The sequence below is a fragment of the Tachysurus vachellii genome, chromosome 5 (assembly GCF_030014155.1).
Source record: "Tachysurus vachellii isolate PV-2020 chromosome 5, HZAU_Pvac_v1, whole genome shotgun sequence".
Lineage (NCBI taxonomy): Eukaryota > Metazoa > Chordata > Actinopteri > Siluriformes > Bagridae > Tachysurus > Tachysurus vachellii.
The window spans coordinates 21,567,182-21,584,939 of record NC_083464.1 but is presented as its reverse complement, the minus strand read 5'-3'; the positions used below and the strand labels follow the sequence as shown (position 1 = coordinate 21,584,939).

The window sequence follows — 17,758 nt, the reverse complement described above, 5'->3', positions numbered from 1 at the left end:
ATAAGGGTTAGGATGTAATATAGCAAGACGTGCACAGATTTTTTTCTAAAAGTATTGTAGGAAGATGTTCACAACAAGCGGAAAATCTACAATTGGTATTGCGTTAATAACCGACTGATCACAATAAGCTCCAGACTAACCCTAAGCCCAGGAGTTACTGCAATACAGTCACAACATCTGTATAATACAAAATAATTCAGTTAACAAGTCCACCTAAGCAGCTTTCTTACATTCTTACCTTATTGTTGTTCTGTTTTCACTTAACAAGCGTTTAGTATAAATGTGTGGCTTATTTAATGGCAAGTAAATCAAAAATTCAGCTTGCACTATTCTCTCTAATGACTGCGTTTAATTATATCAGCTCTATTTGACCAACTCTAGTGTGCACGGTAGTTAACGTAGAGTCAGAAGATGGTAAGTATCAATAGGCTTGCGCTCTATTGTGCTAAAAAAAAAAAAGCACACAAACTGTATTTTAGAATTATTTTTAAGGAGACGTTCCAGAATGTCAAAAAATTTTGTTTAATCAATTATTTGATTGATTTGAATTGTAATTCAAGACTGTGATCAGACCCAGGATATCTCCAGATAAAGCAATTACTTAAGATGAAGATAAATAAATAAGCCACATAGCCTGTCATCATTAAGGAGAAATGATTATATCATTATATCTTATTTATAATAAGATCACAATATTGCATTAAAATGCCAAATCATTAGCAACATGAAATGACAGACATACACATTTACACACATAGTAAATAAAAAGTTTGAAAAATTTACAGCAATAAAAGAAAAAAAATGTGTCTCTCTCTTTAAAATGCCTCACTCCGCACCTCCCTCCTCTTGTCCTAACGTGTCAACCCAATCAGGGTTGAAAAGGTCACAGTTACCCTACATTTATCTGGCCGAGGAATCCTTTGATGCGTTCGTGGGCCGAACATCCTGTAGCTCTATCCATAAACACCCTAAGGGGGACAATAGAGCTGGGGGGGTTGGAGGGAGACAGCCTGTGGCCTTGCCAGCCAGAGCACGCTAAAAGAGAGAGAGACCGAATGAGAGAGGTACGAGTGGAGGGGGAAGTGGGGAGGAGGGGATGTTGGTTATGGTCGCTATTCTGTCTCTGATCTACCAGGCTGACAATGGGAGGAGGGCTCGACACCTCGCTCTCCATAAAAGCAGGTATCTCCTTCCCAGTCCTGAGGCAGGGGGAAGGAGGAAGAGAAATGGAAAGCCCCTGACAATTACTTGTTGTCTGAGTGCTTACTGTTAGAACCACAAGCACTTGTGAACAACCGCAAATCCTCTCCTCCACTCCCAGATTCACTGCTGACCACCTATTCGTTACCCGCTGGAAAGCGACAGGATGAGCTGCTGCTCTTTTTTTAAATTACAGCTTTCTTTTCAGGGTCTTGTAACTTCTCACCCCGTGTGACAAGGATTATGGGATTGGACTTGCAAAGTAAATGCCATCAAGTGCTGAATTCACTGACGGTATAATACATCAGATCTGTTTATGTGATGCTTTGAAATGTGGACATCTGGATATTTAAAATAGGGACATTTCTGCCTACATAAGCACAACGGAAATAAGAAATATTTTTCTTATTCCCCTTTTTATTGGGGACCTGTTTTGTTGTGTCCACGCACAGAGTGGTGTTTAATGACAAATCTTCAAAGTAAATGGTGATATCAACCCCATTTCTGTTCTCTGATATAAGAATCTAAAATATCTTTATCTTCAACTTCTGAAGTTCTGTGTACGAGGTAAAAAACATCTCACACTGAAACCCAACACTCATAAAAAGGGTTAAAGTTATTGAAAAGGATACAGTATGTACATGCTTTACTCAATCAGCTACATTTAATATGTTTATCAGATCAAATCTACCTGCCGATATCTACTACTACTAATCTACTGCCCTAACGTGATGAATTGTAAAACTGTATTGTCAGCATGTCCACTGAGTCTACATATATTTCCTCATAGACAAAATTACAATCAGTTTAACCTTTCAATTCATACACTTAAAATTATTCTAGAATATATCAGGAAGCCTTTCTGTCTTTCAAATTTTTTTTGTTACCACATCACACAAGAAAGCTTTGTACTGCTCGTCATTTTCAGTTGGTTGAAAGATAATGAGGTGGACAACACGAAGCAAACAGCAAGACCACTGTGAGAAAGCAAACACACACCAACAGCTGCGTTTAAACTGAAAAGCAGACAATTCCACTAAAATGAGTGTCAATACAACAATGTGCAAGCCAGTTGTTCTTGTGGCCCTGATGAAGAAGCAGACTAGGTTTTTTTGTTGAAATAAAGCAGCGCAGATTTCATTTGATTTGATTTGCTGACATGGAAAATATATGGTAAAGCTCAAGACAAATAATTGCTGGAAAAAAAATGATTTCAACACACACATAACAGGTTTATGCTGATTTTAAGAAATAAAAACGTCTTGAAAAATTACAAACTGAACAGTTTAAAAATAATAATATATCATACACAATAAAGATATTTAAAGAGTAAAACTCAATAAAATTTTTCAAATCATAATTTGCCTTTTTATTTAAAGCTGTATATTTTTTCTTTTCTCAGTTTGCTAAGGAATTGGATGTTATTTTGTTCCAGGCTCAAAACTTGATTATCTCTGCAGATAGACACCCAGACATCCTTGATAAAGTCTTTTAACACATTACCTCTTATGGATCGTTACATCAAATACAAAAATGATTTGGCATTCTTATAATGTATGCATAAAATAGTTATTTTTGTATGTATTCCCATTTATTTCAGTGCTTGAAGTATAGCATATTTGTCGACGGATATTTTTTGTGAACACATATTTACATGTACACACTGTGAAGACATTTCTGAAAAAGTTCTATTTGAGTTAGAAAGCCATTTATATTTTGTGGATGTGTAAATCCCCATGTATCAGACTGGTGCTGAGGTTTATGCTGCACAGCCTGATGTATCAGCTGTGTTTTACTAAACTGAGGCTTTAAACAGCTAGTGGATGCTGAGACACATATCTGTTTTATTCTCTTTCCTTTTTCTCAGTAGTCACATACTTCTCTTTTTGTGTCTCTTTGAAGCTCTCATCTCATTGTATTTTGGGGCTGTATCCATTTGTTGCCCTCTGAAGTATCCAGACTTCATGTGGTGCATCCCTGTGGATTTACGACCGCTGCCACTGACCGCTTGTTTATCTAAAAGACCTTCGATCCTTCTGATTGAAAAAAAAAAAGACAGGACTATCTGTCTCAAGTGAAGAAGAGCACAGGTAGAGACAGTACAGGTCCATACACTACCTCGAATAGGATAATGTGGATTAGAATAGGCAGAAACCTTGTGATGAAATGGCAACTCATCCAGGGTGTATTCCTATCTCATTCCCATGAACAGTGTTTCTAAGGATACGCTCTTGATCCACTAAAGCGTCCTATATGGAAAAGAAAAATCACAAATGTCTTCATGATTGACACGTGATCATAATGTTCATGTGATCGTGTGAATAATATATGAAAATCATGTGAAAGTAAATTTCTACATGTTATGTACCGAACTCAAGTAAACACATGCGACATCATGTGAACAATATGGGACAATTTGTGAATAATAAATTAATTATTCTTTGAAGAGAATCTGAAACATTCACCAGAAAACACTTATAGTATGTGCGCTTATATAAAAAGCTATATGATAATGAATGAAGAACTAAAAAGATCATGTGTGAAAAGTCCACTATATGTGAAAGGTGTGCAAAACATCTGAGGTCTAAAATCCATGTGTAAATTTGACACTTGAATCAGATGATTCACATCATCATCATCATCATCATCAGAAGAAGAAGAAAAAAGCATATATTCTCATATATACATTACAGCAAAAAATCTATAGAGGTAAAATTGTTTTATTTACTTTTATTCTCAATTATCAAGCCAAAGGCAACGGTGGCAAGGAAAAACTTTAGAGGAACCAGACTCCAAAAAGGAATCCATTCTCCTCTGGTGACACCGAAGAAGAAGAAGAAGAAGAAGAAGAAGAAGAAGAAGAAGAAGAAGAAGAAGAAGAAGAAGAAGAACTACAACAACAGCAAGTTCAATGGTGTCATTTCCCACTCCAAGGGCTGATGACAGAATGACACACTAACAACAATCCATCCATCCATCCATCCATCCATCCATCCATCCATCCCGGGATGCCTCTCTCTCTAACCCTGTGTCACCTTCATCGGTCTGTCTCCCCGTCTACCGTCTGTCCAATCAGGAGAGGGGAGAGAAGTGACGTCACGGCGCCGTTCAGAATCGGCTCATAAGCGGCTCGCGCGCAGATTTCAGTGTTGTGATGGAAGTGCGCGTGGAGCGGAGTTTGTCCGAATCTAAACTTCAACAGGAAACTGGAAGCTGGAATTATTCCTTATTTATGCGGCCATGTTTATAGGGGACAGTTTATAACAACAAAAACAAACAGCCTAGATAGTTTGCCTTGTGTTTGTAGCTCGGTAGTTTAACGCGCGCGCGGAGAGCTGACTGAATACACACACACACACACACACACACCGGCAGCAGTGAGAGATGAAGCTTGTGGTTGTGGTTCTCGCTCTTTGTCTCCACATCACAGCCCTGAAGGTGAGATACAGCAGCATTGTGAGCTTTAATAACTCATCACAAGGAACAACGGCTTTAATTCTGCTTATAACCATGTGTTCTGTTATAAACTAACTAATGTCTGTCAACTGTCACACTCAGGGATCTCTAAAGGTAAAACTCTACGGGTTCTTTATACGAAAAGGGGGTTTAAATGCGTAAAGAACAGTAATGAGCTCTTTATCCTGTTGTATTACCATATTATTATTGTGTAAATCATGACTAGAATTGTGTAACTAATAATAATAATAATAATAATAATAATAATAATGATGATGATGCTTACACTGGCAAGTAGGGGTGTGAGTGTGTGTCTGTGTGTGAATGTGTCTGTGTGTGAATGTGTCTGTGTGTGTGTGTGTCTGTGTGTGTGTGTGAGTGCATCTGTGTGTGTGTGTCTGTGTGTGAATGTGTCTATGAGTGTGTGTGAGTGTGTCTGTGAGTGTGTGTGTGTGTGTGTGTGTGTGAGTGCATCTGTGAGAGTGTGTGTGTCTGTGTGTGTGTGTTTAGATTGTAGTCTGTACACATACATCTGTAACATTATAATACATTATTGTAAAATATATTAAATGTTGTTAAATTTGAATTTAATCAAATCATTTGTATGTCACGTAAAACAAGATGAGCAAATGACAGGCTACAGATTCAACACTTTCTTTTTAAAACTATGTAAATGAAAAGAATACATGCCCAGAAATACTACATTAGGGTGTAGAACTAATGCCTTTTCTTTGTCCTGAGTTCAAAATGTGCTATTTAACTTTTTTCTTTGTTCTATTTTCACATCTAATCTCTCCTAAAACTCTGATATCCGTTACAGATTGTGCCATAATAACAGTTCATAAGAATTCCTAATGCAGGCTCTTTCTGGCTTTAAGTTTTCCTTGGACAAGCCAGATGTCCCGGCGCTTGTCTTAAACTAATCGTTCTTTATTCTTTGTTTCAAAACATGGCATCCTGCAGACCTTTAGAAAAAGAAAAAAAAAAGAAAAACTATGATCTAATCAGGTTGTTATGCTGTCTGTCTTCAAATGAGGACTCTGTTCTTGTCCTCGTGCTAGCTTTTGCTTTGGGTATAAATTCAGTGCATGGAAAGAGTGTGCAGAGATGAGGACAGTGCCACATCTGTCCCTCAAGTCAGCTCTTAGTGAAAAGGCAACCACAGCTTAAGTATTGCTGAGGCTGTGTGTATGCAGAGTGTAGTAATTATCCTCATTTTCTCCTGGTCTGTGGATGGTGAGGGGGGAGATTGCAGTTCAGTAATTTGACTTTCCGTTTTGCTGCATGGCTTTGGTATGTGTGTGTGTGTGTGTGTGTGTTTGGGAGACACCCCATCCCCCTTCCCCTCTTAATAACTAAAAACCCCCCTTTCTCAAACAGGTTCCTTTGATACGAATGCTCCAGGTTTCTAGGTCTGTAAATTAGCTTGAAGTTTTATAGGAGAGAGAGAGAGAGAGAGAGAGAGAGAGAGAGAGAGAGAGAACGAAAGAGAGAGAGAGAGAGAAAGAAAGAGAGAGAGCGAGAGAGAAAGAAAGAGAGAGAGAAAGAAAGAGAGAGAGAGAAAGAAAGAAAGAAAGAGAGAGCGAGAGAAAGAGAGAGCGAGAGAGCGAAAGAGCTTGATTAATATGTAATGTTTAATGTCTCCCTATTAAATGGATGAAACGGGAAATGTGTCTTTCCAGCTTCATCTTTGCAGCAAATTCCAGAAGTACATTTGGAAAAGTTCAGGTTAGACTTGTCTGAAATTCTGTAAATCTTTATTTGATTTTTTTTATTGCTTTATTTTATATGAACAACAAGAAAGGATTTTGTATAAAATGATATACAGCTAAAATAGTTGATTGTTTGATATGCCAATATCATTGTATTTGTTATTGAAGCTCTTGCGGTTTTTGTTACATTTCTTTGTTACGTGATTTGTTAGTTGTAAAAATGGCAGACTTCCCCACCCACTTCCTGCTGCCGATCTGCAGTCCGGCTGCAGTCGATGGTTTGTGACAGACACCTGTGTGTAAAGCTGTGACTATGAAGTCATTTTTCTGTGTGTGTGTTTTTCATATGTTCAACTTTCAAGTCTATTGTTAATCCTTTACACACTTCAAATGCGCCCATACATCAAGTCCAGTCAGCAGCGTGTGTGTGTGAGTGTGTGTGTGAGTGAGTGAGTGACCAGGACAGCCGTGAAGCAGAGCTCTCTTTGAAGGTCTTTGGTGGTCCTTGGCTGGCAAACTGGTGGAAACAGAAACCTCTTAATCTAGTGCTGAACAACTGTGCCTTCTCTAGGGGACATATCCGCAGTCCCTCAGAGCAAAAGGATAAAATCTTTGCTGATAGACCTCAGGATCAAAGGCACAAGCCTGTTTCATGCTAACGGCCTTCTTTTGTATGCGTCGTCTCCACCTCGCGAGTCCACTCACAGAGCCTGTGGTTATTCCACTGCTGTTTGATTTAAGTTGCAGTGTTTAGAGACTGCTAGCGCCAGCATAGTTTATAGAGTAGGCAACATTTAATACCATATTAGGAAATTAAAAGGGGAAATGTCTTTAATTCCCTAATATGGCATTTCAGTGAGACCTAAGACAGCTTATGGTGCTTTATTTAATGTTATGTTCATGTTAAGGAGTATTTGGCAGGTGAGAAGTAGGAAGATATAAGAGTTTTACTTTTTAACTCACAAACACAGCTATGGGATTTATTCTGAAGTCTAAAGTCTATATTCTGAAATCTAAATCCTTTTATTATAGCTCTCATTCCCTCAATGAAGTTTAATCAGCTCTGCATCTTTTCTAACCGTAATGCCGGATTATTAAAGCCTACCATGATGACTATGGAATGTGGAGACAAAGCTGCAGACTGGAACAAGTTTTAGCCTGTGGCTATAGCTTTGTGTGTGTGTGTGCATGTGTGTGTGTCTCTGTGTGTGCGTGAGTGTGTGTGTGCGCTCCTGTGTGTGTGTGTGTGCATGTGTGTGTGTGCGCTCCTGTGTGTGTGTGCATGTGCGCGCCTATGTGTGTGTGTGTATGTGTGTGTGTGTGTGTTTGTTCACATTCGACAGGTCAGCACACGCTGCCCAGAGATCAGAGAGAGAGAGAGAGAGACATCAGAGAGGTTGTTGAGGTTTTGCTTTACCCCCGCTTTGCAGGAGGTTAGTTGTTAGACATCTGTTTGCTCTTGTCAGCTCCCTGGAGGGGAAAAGGCCAGTCTGCCTTAAACCTAGCACACGTTTCAAAAAGCACAGTGTTGACCTTTACTCACACATCTGCAGAGCTGAAACGTGGACACACCAAAGGTCTATACACACATTTGCATGCTAGACCTGCCTTTTCTGTCCACACGCTGTCCTCGGGACTGCAACTGTCTCTCCTTCTCTCAGAGCACATGTGAGGACAGCTGCAGTGTTTCTGCTTCATACCCAGGGACTCATCCTCCTCGCCTTGCTTTTTCCTGTGATTGTGAGTGGGTGGATCTCTTGGGGTCTCTTTTGTCCCATTTGCATTCACACCCATGTGTGTAATGTTCCAGAGTTTCAGCACAGCCTTACCCTCCTCCCTCCCTTCCTTCCTTCCTCTCTCTCTCGCTCTCTCTGGTGTTTTAATGTCTTCTTTCCATTGTGTGTGACTGGGTTTGATTAAAGCCAGTCACAGCTGTTAGACAGTAAGACACGCTGCAGACTTACCAAGGGTTTCAGGACCACTCACGCCGGTCACTACAGCCAGATCCTACACTTAGGCAGGATCAGATACAGAACATTTATATTTACAGCTCTTCACTTGGCACACGCTTTTTAACCAAAGCAGTTTATAAGCCAAAAAGGTGAGCACTTGAAGGCTGGAGGCTTTTTAATTGCCTGAGTACTAACACAGCTCTCACCTTTGTTCAATACCACATACACTTTATCCTGATGTCCTGAAAATGTAGCGTATCATTTCTATAGATGCATCATTTCTAGTGTAACAGATGAGTGTGAAGTCCACAGAAAGAGTTTCTGGTGTAAATGAAAAGCCTCACACCAAAAGGTTATCTGATCCCCGGTGTTGTTCTCATCTGTATTCAGGAGAGGTTATTGATCCTCTCATTTGCATTGCAAACAACTGATTGTTCTCAAACACAACCCCCTTAACTCACTGCACTGCTTGATGCGCCTGTGCCAGAGAACAACCGAATAACATTTAGATTAGACGCTTTCCAAAAGGGCTGTGGATTTGTTTCTATGTCATAAAAATGAATTTTGTTTTACAGTAGTGCTGTTATTAGTGCCGGTCTCCACTGATATCTCCTGTAGTACCAGAAACCTCTAATTTGTCATTCAGCAGTGTGTGTCTGTGCTTCTGTTTGTGCAGGTGGAGGCAGGCGAGGTGTGTCCTAGCGGGAAGTTTACATCCTCGGGTGAGTGCTGTAGTATGTGTCCTGCAGGCACAGGCGTGGCGTCCAGTTGTGCACAAGAAGACACCAAATGCCAGCCATGCCAAGAGGGTGAGTGTTCATACAGCTCTGAAATCGTGTGTGTGCATGTGTGGGGGCTAAAGCCTAGATATCCATTGACATTTAAATAGAAGTGTTCGCTCTCTGATGTATTTGTGTGATTTTTATCATATAATCCACTATAGTGAGCTTTAACAACACTCATTTTTATGGAGTTATTTATTTTGACATTTAGTTGGATTTTCAAATGTTTGCCAGTCCATCCATCCATCCATCCATCCATTTTTTTCCTTGATACATATAAATTGAAAGTTTTCTGACATGCCTACTACATCTAAACACTACATGCTGTGTGAATATGTAAGCATTTGTTTGGAACCGTCTCAGCATATTAGTCTCGCATGTGTGACGTTCTCGTTCTTGAAACCTCATCGATTCTCCCATATCACAGGTGTGACGTTCTCCGGCTCCGAGGGACTGTCCAGGTGCCAGCCATGTTCGCAGTGCCCTTTAGGTGTCCCCCAGCTGGAACGCTGCACCCTCACCCAAGACACCCGCTGTGACTGCGGCCCGGGCTTCTTCCTGTTGAAGAAGAGGAACGAAACCAACTCTCTCTGTGCCGCATGTGCCATGTGTCGTCCAGGAGAGGGCATGTTGAGGGTGTGTGGCCCTTCAGAAAACACTGTGTGTCAGCCTTGTGGTCCAGGCACCTTCTCAGAGGATAAAAGCTACAACAAATCCTGCATGCCATGCTCCTGGTGCAAAGAGAGTGAGGTGGAGATCAGGCCGTGCCATCCCAAATCAGACACGCTCTGCATGGGTGGGTACATGATCCTAAATTTTTAGCTTTAACTTTAATGTTTGCATTGTTTTAATATAATAGTGCAATAATGCATACAGAGAAAGCTGTGTTTGGATTGTAGTTTGAGTAACACCAAGTACACAACAGACCGTCACTGGAATTCAAAATGTGAAACGAAATGACAAAGAAAAACGCAGCAAATCCTAAAGAACAATCTGACATTACTGTCAGAGACATTACTGAGAGTACTGTCAAGTAATGAGAGGCTGAGAGGATGGAAATACAGGGAAGAAGAAGAAGGAGGATGAGAAGGAGAAGAAGAAGGAGGAGGAGGAGAACTCGTCTTTATAGCACAGTTATAATGAGGAAATAAACAAACCTAAAACCTCAGGTGAAGTCCAGACAGGCAGAGGCCAGTAGATTATCAATTAAAAGTCTTGGTATCATCAGGACAGAAGTGTGAATGAGTGTATAATTCATGATGAGCTGGATGAAAGAAAGTCCTTATAAACTATGGCTGTGAGTGCAGTGTGACCAGGAACAGGTGTGTGTGGTCAACAGGACTATTAAATAGGAAGTGTGTGTGTGTTTGTTCTGTTTAGTGAAGTCTGGTGCAGGCAGTGGTGCATGTTAGGTATTAGAGTTCACTGAAACTGTACCGCTTAGAAACCTGATTAAACACGAACGGTTTTGCACTAAAATCTCAATCAATAAACAGTTAATAACTTCAACAAACTAGGTTTGATGTTAAAACGAGAATGACTTTCCTGGTGGCATAACCCTTTTGACCATGTAGTACAGGGTTCTTCTCAAGGTTTCTTCCTCATAGCATCTCAGGAAGGTTTTCCTCAAAACCATCACATTCTGAATTGATATATTTCTGTAACGCTGTAATGCCCGGTGTAAAAAGCTCTATACAAATGAAACCAGATATTATTTGAAGAAAATCTGGATAGTTAACCAACCCAGAAGAGAGTTAACATCTGTGTGGTCCAGCTGTGTGCGCTTAGCTTTACAGAATAACCACTTCTTCCATTTGTTGTAAGGTCTTCTTTAATTCGGCTCACAACAGAGCCGTGTTTATTTTCTTTGACCCCGTTGGTTGCTTTTGGTCGACTAAACAAAATTCCCATTTGCATATGGAGTCGGTTATAGAGGCCGAGCCAAGTTGCAAATGACGGTTACAACTCACACGCTACTAAATATAAAGCAACAAACACAGAGCAGTTCATAGTTTAATGGTTTTGACCAGAAGCGAACTTTTCTACCTGAATACACTACGATTGCAGATTTATTTGTGTCTGTTCCGATTGCTCTTGTGTTAATGTTCCGTACTGTGTGTGTATTAGCTGTGTAACGAACATGTGGCTAACATTAGCACCTCTGAGAGAGAAACATTTACCATTCGAGCAGAGCATCGCGAACCATTTTGCATGTTCCCTTTACATCAGCATTGAAAGCTGTAGTAAGGTACTAAAGCATGGAGTGGATCAGAAACAACCTTTCTACTAGGGTTAAGAAAAGTACCTTCATCATTATGTTTACCTACGTGAAGGTTCTGAAAATAGCTTGAAATTGTGAATCAGTGAATCAAACTGAATCAAAAGTGTGAAATCTTTCCTTCTTCTCTTTCTCTCTCGCGGCATAACATGAGATAACTCACCTAATCAGGGAAGGGCAACAGTGTTTTATCAGTGTGTGTGTGTAATATTCATTTAGATGGAGGGGATTTCCGCTATGGCAGATCTGTGAAGGCTTGCTGAGTGAGATTTGTTTTGCTCTGTATATTCCTTACGCTTCGTCTTACAACCTGGTACTCCAGTCTCGCCTGGCACGCAGGCGGTCTCTAGCCATGTGTTGCAAAAGATTCCTGTCTTGTGTGTGTGTGTGTAACAAGTGTGTCAGCTTTCTCCTCTTAATGTGGCTGTTGGAATTCTTTATAGCTTCCCTCTCTGTCTGAGACCAGATGTTGTTCCCGTCACTATTAATAAACATGTTATTAAGCTTTTAAAGCAGAGGAATACAGTGATGATTTTTTGTGGGAAGAGGGAAAGAGGGAAAAGCAACACGTCACGTCATTCTCACAAATCTATAAACAAGCCCTGAACACATTTATTTGCTATGATTTGGATCCGATTAGAAGAATGGACAGTGTACAGATGTCAAATACCCTGTGTGGAAACTGGAAATATCTTCTGAAATTTTGTGCCAGCAGATCGAAAACTGCACATCTTTTCGAACAACGGCTCTGAGGGGCCGTGGGAGTTCCCACGTCGATTCGACGAGGAGAAGAAGAATAGAGAGGTGACAGGATCTGAAGCTCCAGACCTTAGCTCTGAGCACCATCAGGGAGGAAACAACATCTTGATCTACATGTCTGTGCTGGCAGCCGTGGTGCTGGGACTCCTGATTTACGTCGCCTACAAGTGGTGAGCAGCCTGATGATGAGCTTTTACCATAATGCACAAACAATACCAAAGTATTAACCTGAAAGACGTGGGTCATTGCGGGCATGATCGGATATGTATAGTGCCTCTCAGTGGCTGTTCATTTATTCCGTTTGGTCTGAACCCAAATGGCTGATCACTTAAGTGTGTAATAAGCTAATAAAGGTGTCTGTGTGTATTAGCTGGAAATCGTTCCAGCAGAAGGCAGCACTAGGGAAAGCACGAGCTGCAGAGCTGAACAACGTGGTTGAGGGAGAGAAGCTACACAGCGACAGCGGCGTGTTCCTCGACTCTCACAGCCTGCAGGAGAGCCAACTGAACAAAGGTAAGCACCGCAGATTCACATCACTCCCTCACTTCCGTGTACACTACACTGTTACCTTTGACACGTCCAGGCAGGATGGCCAAATGTTTTGACCAATTTTATCTTATTCGTAGGCATTAAGCAAGAGAGCAAGCAGGACTCGCGCTACATTAACCTGCCCCCTCACAGGCAGGAGGAGGTGGAGAAGCTCCTGGCTGAGGGTGGAAGTCGGAACTGGAGGCAACTGGCCACCGTGCTGGGTTACGAGCAGGAGCGTGTGGACGTGTTTGGCCGTGGCGAGGATCCCATCCACACGCTGCTCACTGACTGGGCACAACAGGACAGCGCAACACTCGAGCTGCTGTCCACCGCGCTGAGCAACATCGAGCGCCATGATGTAGCCAAAGCACTCAGCTCCCCTGATCAGGGTATTACCATGGTCTGAATTCAGTTCATTTTATTGGCCTGAAGGACAATGAACCCTAATGAGGAAAAGAGCACAGCACTCGTTTCTGCATTACAGGGAAACTTTACACTCCAAAACATAAAGGCAAAGAGGCGTATCCTGCTTGTTTTGTATTGATATAAGTGCCCTTTTGCTCGATTTTGCAGCGCTTTCCACCAAGAACGGACACTCTGCTCGTCTTCCTTTCAAGACTGTTTCGGTATTTATGTGAAGAGGACAGACTTCCTTTTTCGGAGTGTTGACAAACCAGAACGAAACATAATACTGGCTTTGTAATAAGAAAAAAACCCCTAGCCCTTTGTTCTTCATACCACATTCTAGTAAATGTTGTCATTCTGAGTGGTGCACATGGCTTTGGTTACTGCCTGCTGGTTGCATTAAAATGCAGTGTTTCTGTGCAGTTTTCCACACTCACTCCTGCTGGAGGAAGAACGTTTTCTTTTCAAATGCGTTCTCATTCCTCCAGAAAAAAAAAGGTAGTCTTACTAATGCAAACATTCACTGACTCATTGAACCTGAGCACAGCCTTCCAACATGTGACTCACATGCTGTAAATGAAAAAGGAAGACATGAGTGATTTATGGGCAAACTACATGTTGTATTCTTAACAAATAATCATAAAGCACTGTTTCCTTCTGTGTGTACACCATTGAGCAAATAATACAACTAGAAACGTAGCAGCGATAGGAAGCAGCACCATGTGTCTTTTGTTTGTCCCGTCAATCATGACATTTCTTTTTTCTGTCTCTTTTAATAAAAATGAATAATAACCTGTGTGAGCAAAGAATGGGAGCATTTTAATGATATAACCTTTGTAATGACTCAGTTAAAGTCTTATTAACTGTTCAAGCATGAAGAATCAAGCATGATGGGGCTTGCTATGGAAGGAAAATAATATACGACGAGGCAGGGTGACGAGGCAGGGTGACGTGGCCTGAAACAAAGCAGAGTAGCTGTTTCAGTCCTGAAGGGTTTTACTTTCCTCAAACGGCACCTCCAGGGTTATTGGTTCGATTCCTGCATCTGCTCACTGTGTGTGGTTTGCACGAGTACTGCAGGTACTCCAGTTTCCTCCCCAGTATAAATACGCGTGTTGAAGGCTGACGGCAAGCTGTAAATTGTCTGTACTGTGTGCATGTCTTGACACCCTGTCCAGTGTGTCTCCTGTGTCCATTGGGATGGACACCAGAGTCCCCACAACCCTGTATAGTATAAATAAGTACAGAAAATGCCTGGATGGACAGAAACAGCACGAGTGGTATGCAAAAAACAAAACACGACTTACCGACAGTTATAATATTTCATTTATTACCAAACAACTTTGCATTTTAAAACTACTTCTGTTTACATAGTAGTACTGATTGTCAGCAAGACAAGATCCTGGTATAATTTATGTTCCAGCAGCTATAAACAGTTGTTCCCCATAAAGCTACCAAGACCAAAAAAAAAAAAAAAACACAAAAAACACTTGGCCTTTAAAAATAGCTCCTTCATTAATGTTCAATCCATGTGTTTGTACAGAAGACACTGAAATGAATATTTAATATTACATCATCTCTAATCCCAGTGGATCTGAAATTTGTTTGCATTCTTTTCCTAAATAACTAAAGATTTCACTATGACATATGACGTGCTGATCTACACTGGATACAAAAGGTCTGCACGCTCCTGCTGGTTTGTGCGATAGAAAAATAACCTGAAAACAAAACATTTTAGGGCAAAAGAAACAAAATGTTGTTTTTTTTTAAATAATTAATTAATTATAAATAATTATCTAGTTAGCTAGTATAATTAGCTAGTTACACAAGCTGATCAATGATGTTGAGGTTCTCTTTGGGTGTGACAAGATTGGACAGGATTAGGAACGAGTACATCAGAGGGACAGCCCATGTTGGACGTTTGGGGGACAAAGTTAGGGAGGCGAGATTAAGATGGTTTGGACATGTTCAGAGGAGGGAGAGTGAGTATATTGGTAGGAGAATGTTGGACATGGAGCTGCCAGGCAGGAGGCAAAGAGGAAGGCCAAAGAGGAGGTATATGGATGTAATTAATGAGGATTCGAAGCTAGTGGGTGCAAGTGTTGAGGATGCAGAAGATAGGGTTAGGTGGAGAGAGATGATTCGCTGTGGCGACCCCTGAAGGGAAAAGCCGAAAGAAGAAGAAGACACAGGCTGATCAATCCAATCGCATTCAAACTCATGGCCATAAATTATTATACATCTTTAAATAAATCAAATAAATAAACCATAAATAAAAAATGTCAGATGTTTATGTAGGAAACTGAAACCATGGTCCTCAGTGAGCTTCCAAAGCATGTAAAGGATCTCACTGTGGAACCACCAAAATGTCAGAAGTGACATAACACAGCGAAGACCATCATGAAGAAGTGGAGAAAATGGGGTCCCAGGCTGACATTACCAAAAGAACAGGACATCTTCAAAACAGATAATAGAAAAATGTATTCATCAGGGAAACTGCCAAGAGACATACAGCAACATTAAAGAAGCTTCCAGAATATCCAGCAAGTATTTGTTGCTCTCTGCATGTGACAGTCATTTATAGTCTAAGCCAGGGGTCGTCAACCCGCGGCTCCGGAGCCGCAAGTGGCTCTTTCGTCCCTCTGCTGCGGCTCCCTGTAGATTTGGAAAATAAATATTTAATTTAAATTTATTTTATTTTAGTCAGTTAGTTTTTAAATTAAAATGTAATTCTAAATTCTAAGATTATGATGCTCTTGTAACATTAAAATAAACTGGGTTTAATTTTTTTGTCGCTCAAAATATGCGTCATAACTGCCGACTTGCGAAATCAGACACATTTTTGGTTTGGTGCAGCAAGTTAAAATTTTGATGTCATGAATAAGAAGAGGACTCATTTAGACATTGAACATTTTATTTGAAAGTAACCTTCAACCCAGCGTCTTTTTTGTTAAGGTTAGTTCAAACTGTTCAAAATATTTTTGTTTGACGGCAGAAATAATATTTCGTTTACTCGGTAGCAGTTCATTGATTTCATAAACGCAACACACTACAGTTTTTTCTATACTTTCCATAAAGGTAAAAAACGATATATGCAGTGTTATCTTCATGTTAGATGTCAAAGGGGTTTTGTGGCTCCCTGTGTTTTTTTTTTCTGTGGGAAACGGGTCCAAATGGCTCTGAGTGTTTAAGGTTGCCGACCCCTGGTCTAAGCTAAGGGGAGAAGGAAGACCTCTCGTGAAAAAATAAAGTCACCCCAAACCATGTAGCAAAATGTCTTATAGTCTAACGAGTCTAAGATAGAAATTCATCTTATCTCACCATTCCCACTGTGAAGCATGGTGGTGGCAGCAGCATGATACAAGTCGGCTTCTCTCCAGCGGACAGCGAGGCTCTAGTCAAGATCCAAAGCACCAGTTAACAATGGTTCAGAAGCTTTTCACAGCTTCAGAAGAAGAAGATAAAAGTTTTAGAACAGTCCAGTCAGAGACCTGATCTAAATCCTATCGAAAACCTGTGGAATGAATTGACGGCTGTTCAGCGGAGATCCCCTGCTTTTAATTTTTTGCAAGGAAGAGTGGAGTTAAAATCAATTTGCCCAAATAAAGACGTGCTAAGAAGGCAGAGTCAAACACACAGAGTTCTGTATTAAAAGCAATATGTGCTTTAGTATTAAGTATTAGCTAAGGAGGTGCACATACTTATGCAACCGGGTTTAGATTTTTATTTTCTTTTTACATACAAATAGATCACAATAAACGGTTACTTACCAATGCTTCAATTCACATAATACAAAAAAAAAAGCTTTTCTTGTTGTGAATCAGTGATCCGTTAGCTCTGGGCAAACTCACCACCTACGCAACAAAATGAGTCATAAATAATTACAGCAGCAGTCACGCATGCATGCAAAGGAATTATTCTCTAGTCCAAAGAGCGCTATATGATTTCTGTTATTGTTTTTCTATGCATATGCTACACCAGTGTTGACCAGGTTCGGTACACACAACCATGTGTGAGCAGAAGATGAAAACCTGCCGTCTAAAGATTAGAAGAGCGTGAGTGCTGTAGGCCCAGCTGGTGCTTAGGAGCTGGTACTTTTATGCAGCATTTTAGCTCCTAGCACCTTTTCTCCTTAAATCTGTTAATGATTTCTTAGGCTGCTCTGTTAAGCAGGATGTGAGAATCGCCTAAGCTCTGGGCGCCTTTGCATGCCTCCGCATTCTCCAGATGGAGCTGCTTAACTGCGGTCTGGAGCAGAGCTGCTGGAATTCCTGGCACTGGAGGAGAAGAAGAAATGAAGAGGGAAATAGAGAGAAAGAGAGAGAGAGAGAGAGAGAGAGAGAGAGAGAGAGAGAGAGGGAGGGGGGGTTTGCTCGCTGCTAAGAAGGCACAGAAGTCTGAGCTATATTCATCCCAGTCTTATAGAGTCTCTAATGAAAACAGTGAATCACTTTGATTCTGCCGAAACTGGAGCCAGACATCTGCTGTGTTCCTGCACAGTGATGTCGCTTGCTCCATGGTGCTGCTTTAGGAAGCAAGAAAACAGCAAAGGCTTCAAAAGTGCTCAGATGTTTTTCGCCACGATGGTACGGCTCTAAACGTTCGTATTAAACCTAAACATCATGCAGCTATGACGTGACACACGAAGCATGTTCACAGCAACTGTAGGAACAACAGCAAGAG

General features: G+C 40.8%; 1 protein-coding gene across 2 annotated transcripts; it reads left to right on the top strand.

Moving 5' to 3' along the window:
* Positions 1 to 4,337: 4,337 nt before the first annotated feature.
* On the top strand, positions 4,338 to 13,884 carry nradd (neurotrophin receptor associated death domain). Of its 2 annotated transcripts, none has more exons than XM_060870455.1 (6): positions 4,338 to 4,638; positions 8,997 to 9,129; positions 9,530 to 9,898; positions 12,096 to 12,309; positions 12,510 to 12,652; positions 12,766 to 13,884. In XM_060870455.1, the coding sequence occupies exons 1-6, from the start codon at positions 4,585 to 4,587 to the stop codon at positions 13,074 to 13,076; spliced, it is 1,224 nt and encodes a 407-aa protein (XP_060726438.1). In that variant the 5' UTR covers positions 4,338 to 4,584; the 3' UTR covers positions 13,077 to 13,884. The 2 variants fall into 2 exon arrangements, with proteins under 2 accessions (XP_060726438.1, XP_060726437.1); XM_060870454.1 differs by lacking the exon at positions 4,338 to 4,638 and adding an exon at positions 6,590 to 7,801.
* The last annotated feature ends 3,874 nt before the right edge of the window (positions 13,885 to 17,758 follow it).

Excerpts from the sequence above, each read along its gene's own strand:
- nradd (XM_060870454.1), top strand. The coding sequence starts at position 7,619 with ATGTGTGTGTGTGCGCTCCTGTGTGTGTGTGCATGTGCGCGCCTATGT. Across the intron at positions 7,802-8,996 it reads TTACCCCCGCTTTGCAGGAG|GTGGAGGCAGGCGAGGTGTG; the intron begins GTTAGTTGTTAG and ends CTGTTTGTGCAG. Across the intron at positions 12,310-12,509 it reads ATTTACGTCGCCTACAAGTG|CTGGAAATCGTTCCAGCAGA; the intron begins GTGAGCAGCCTG and ends TGTGTGTATTAG.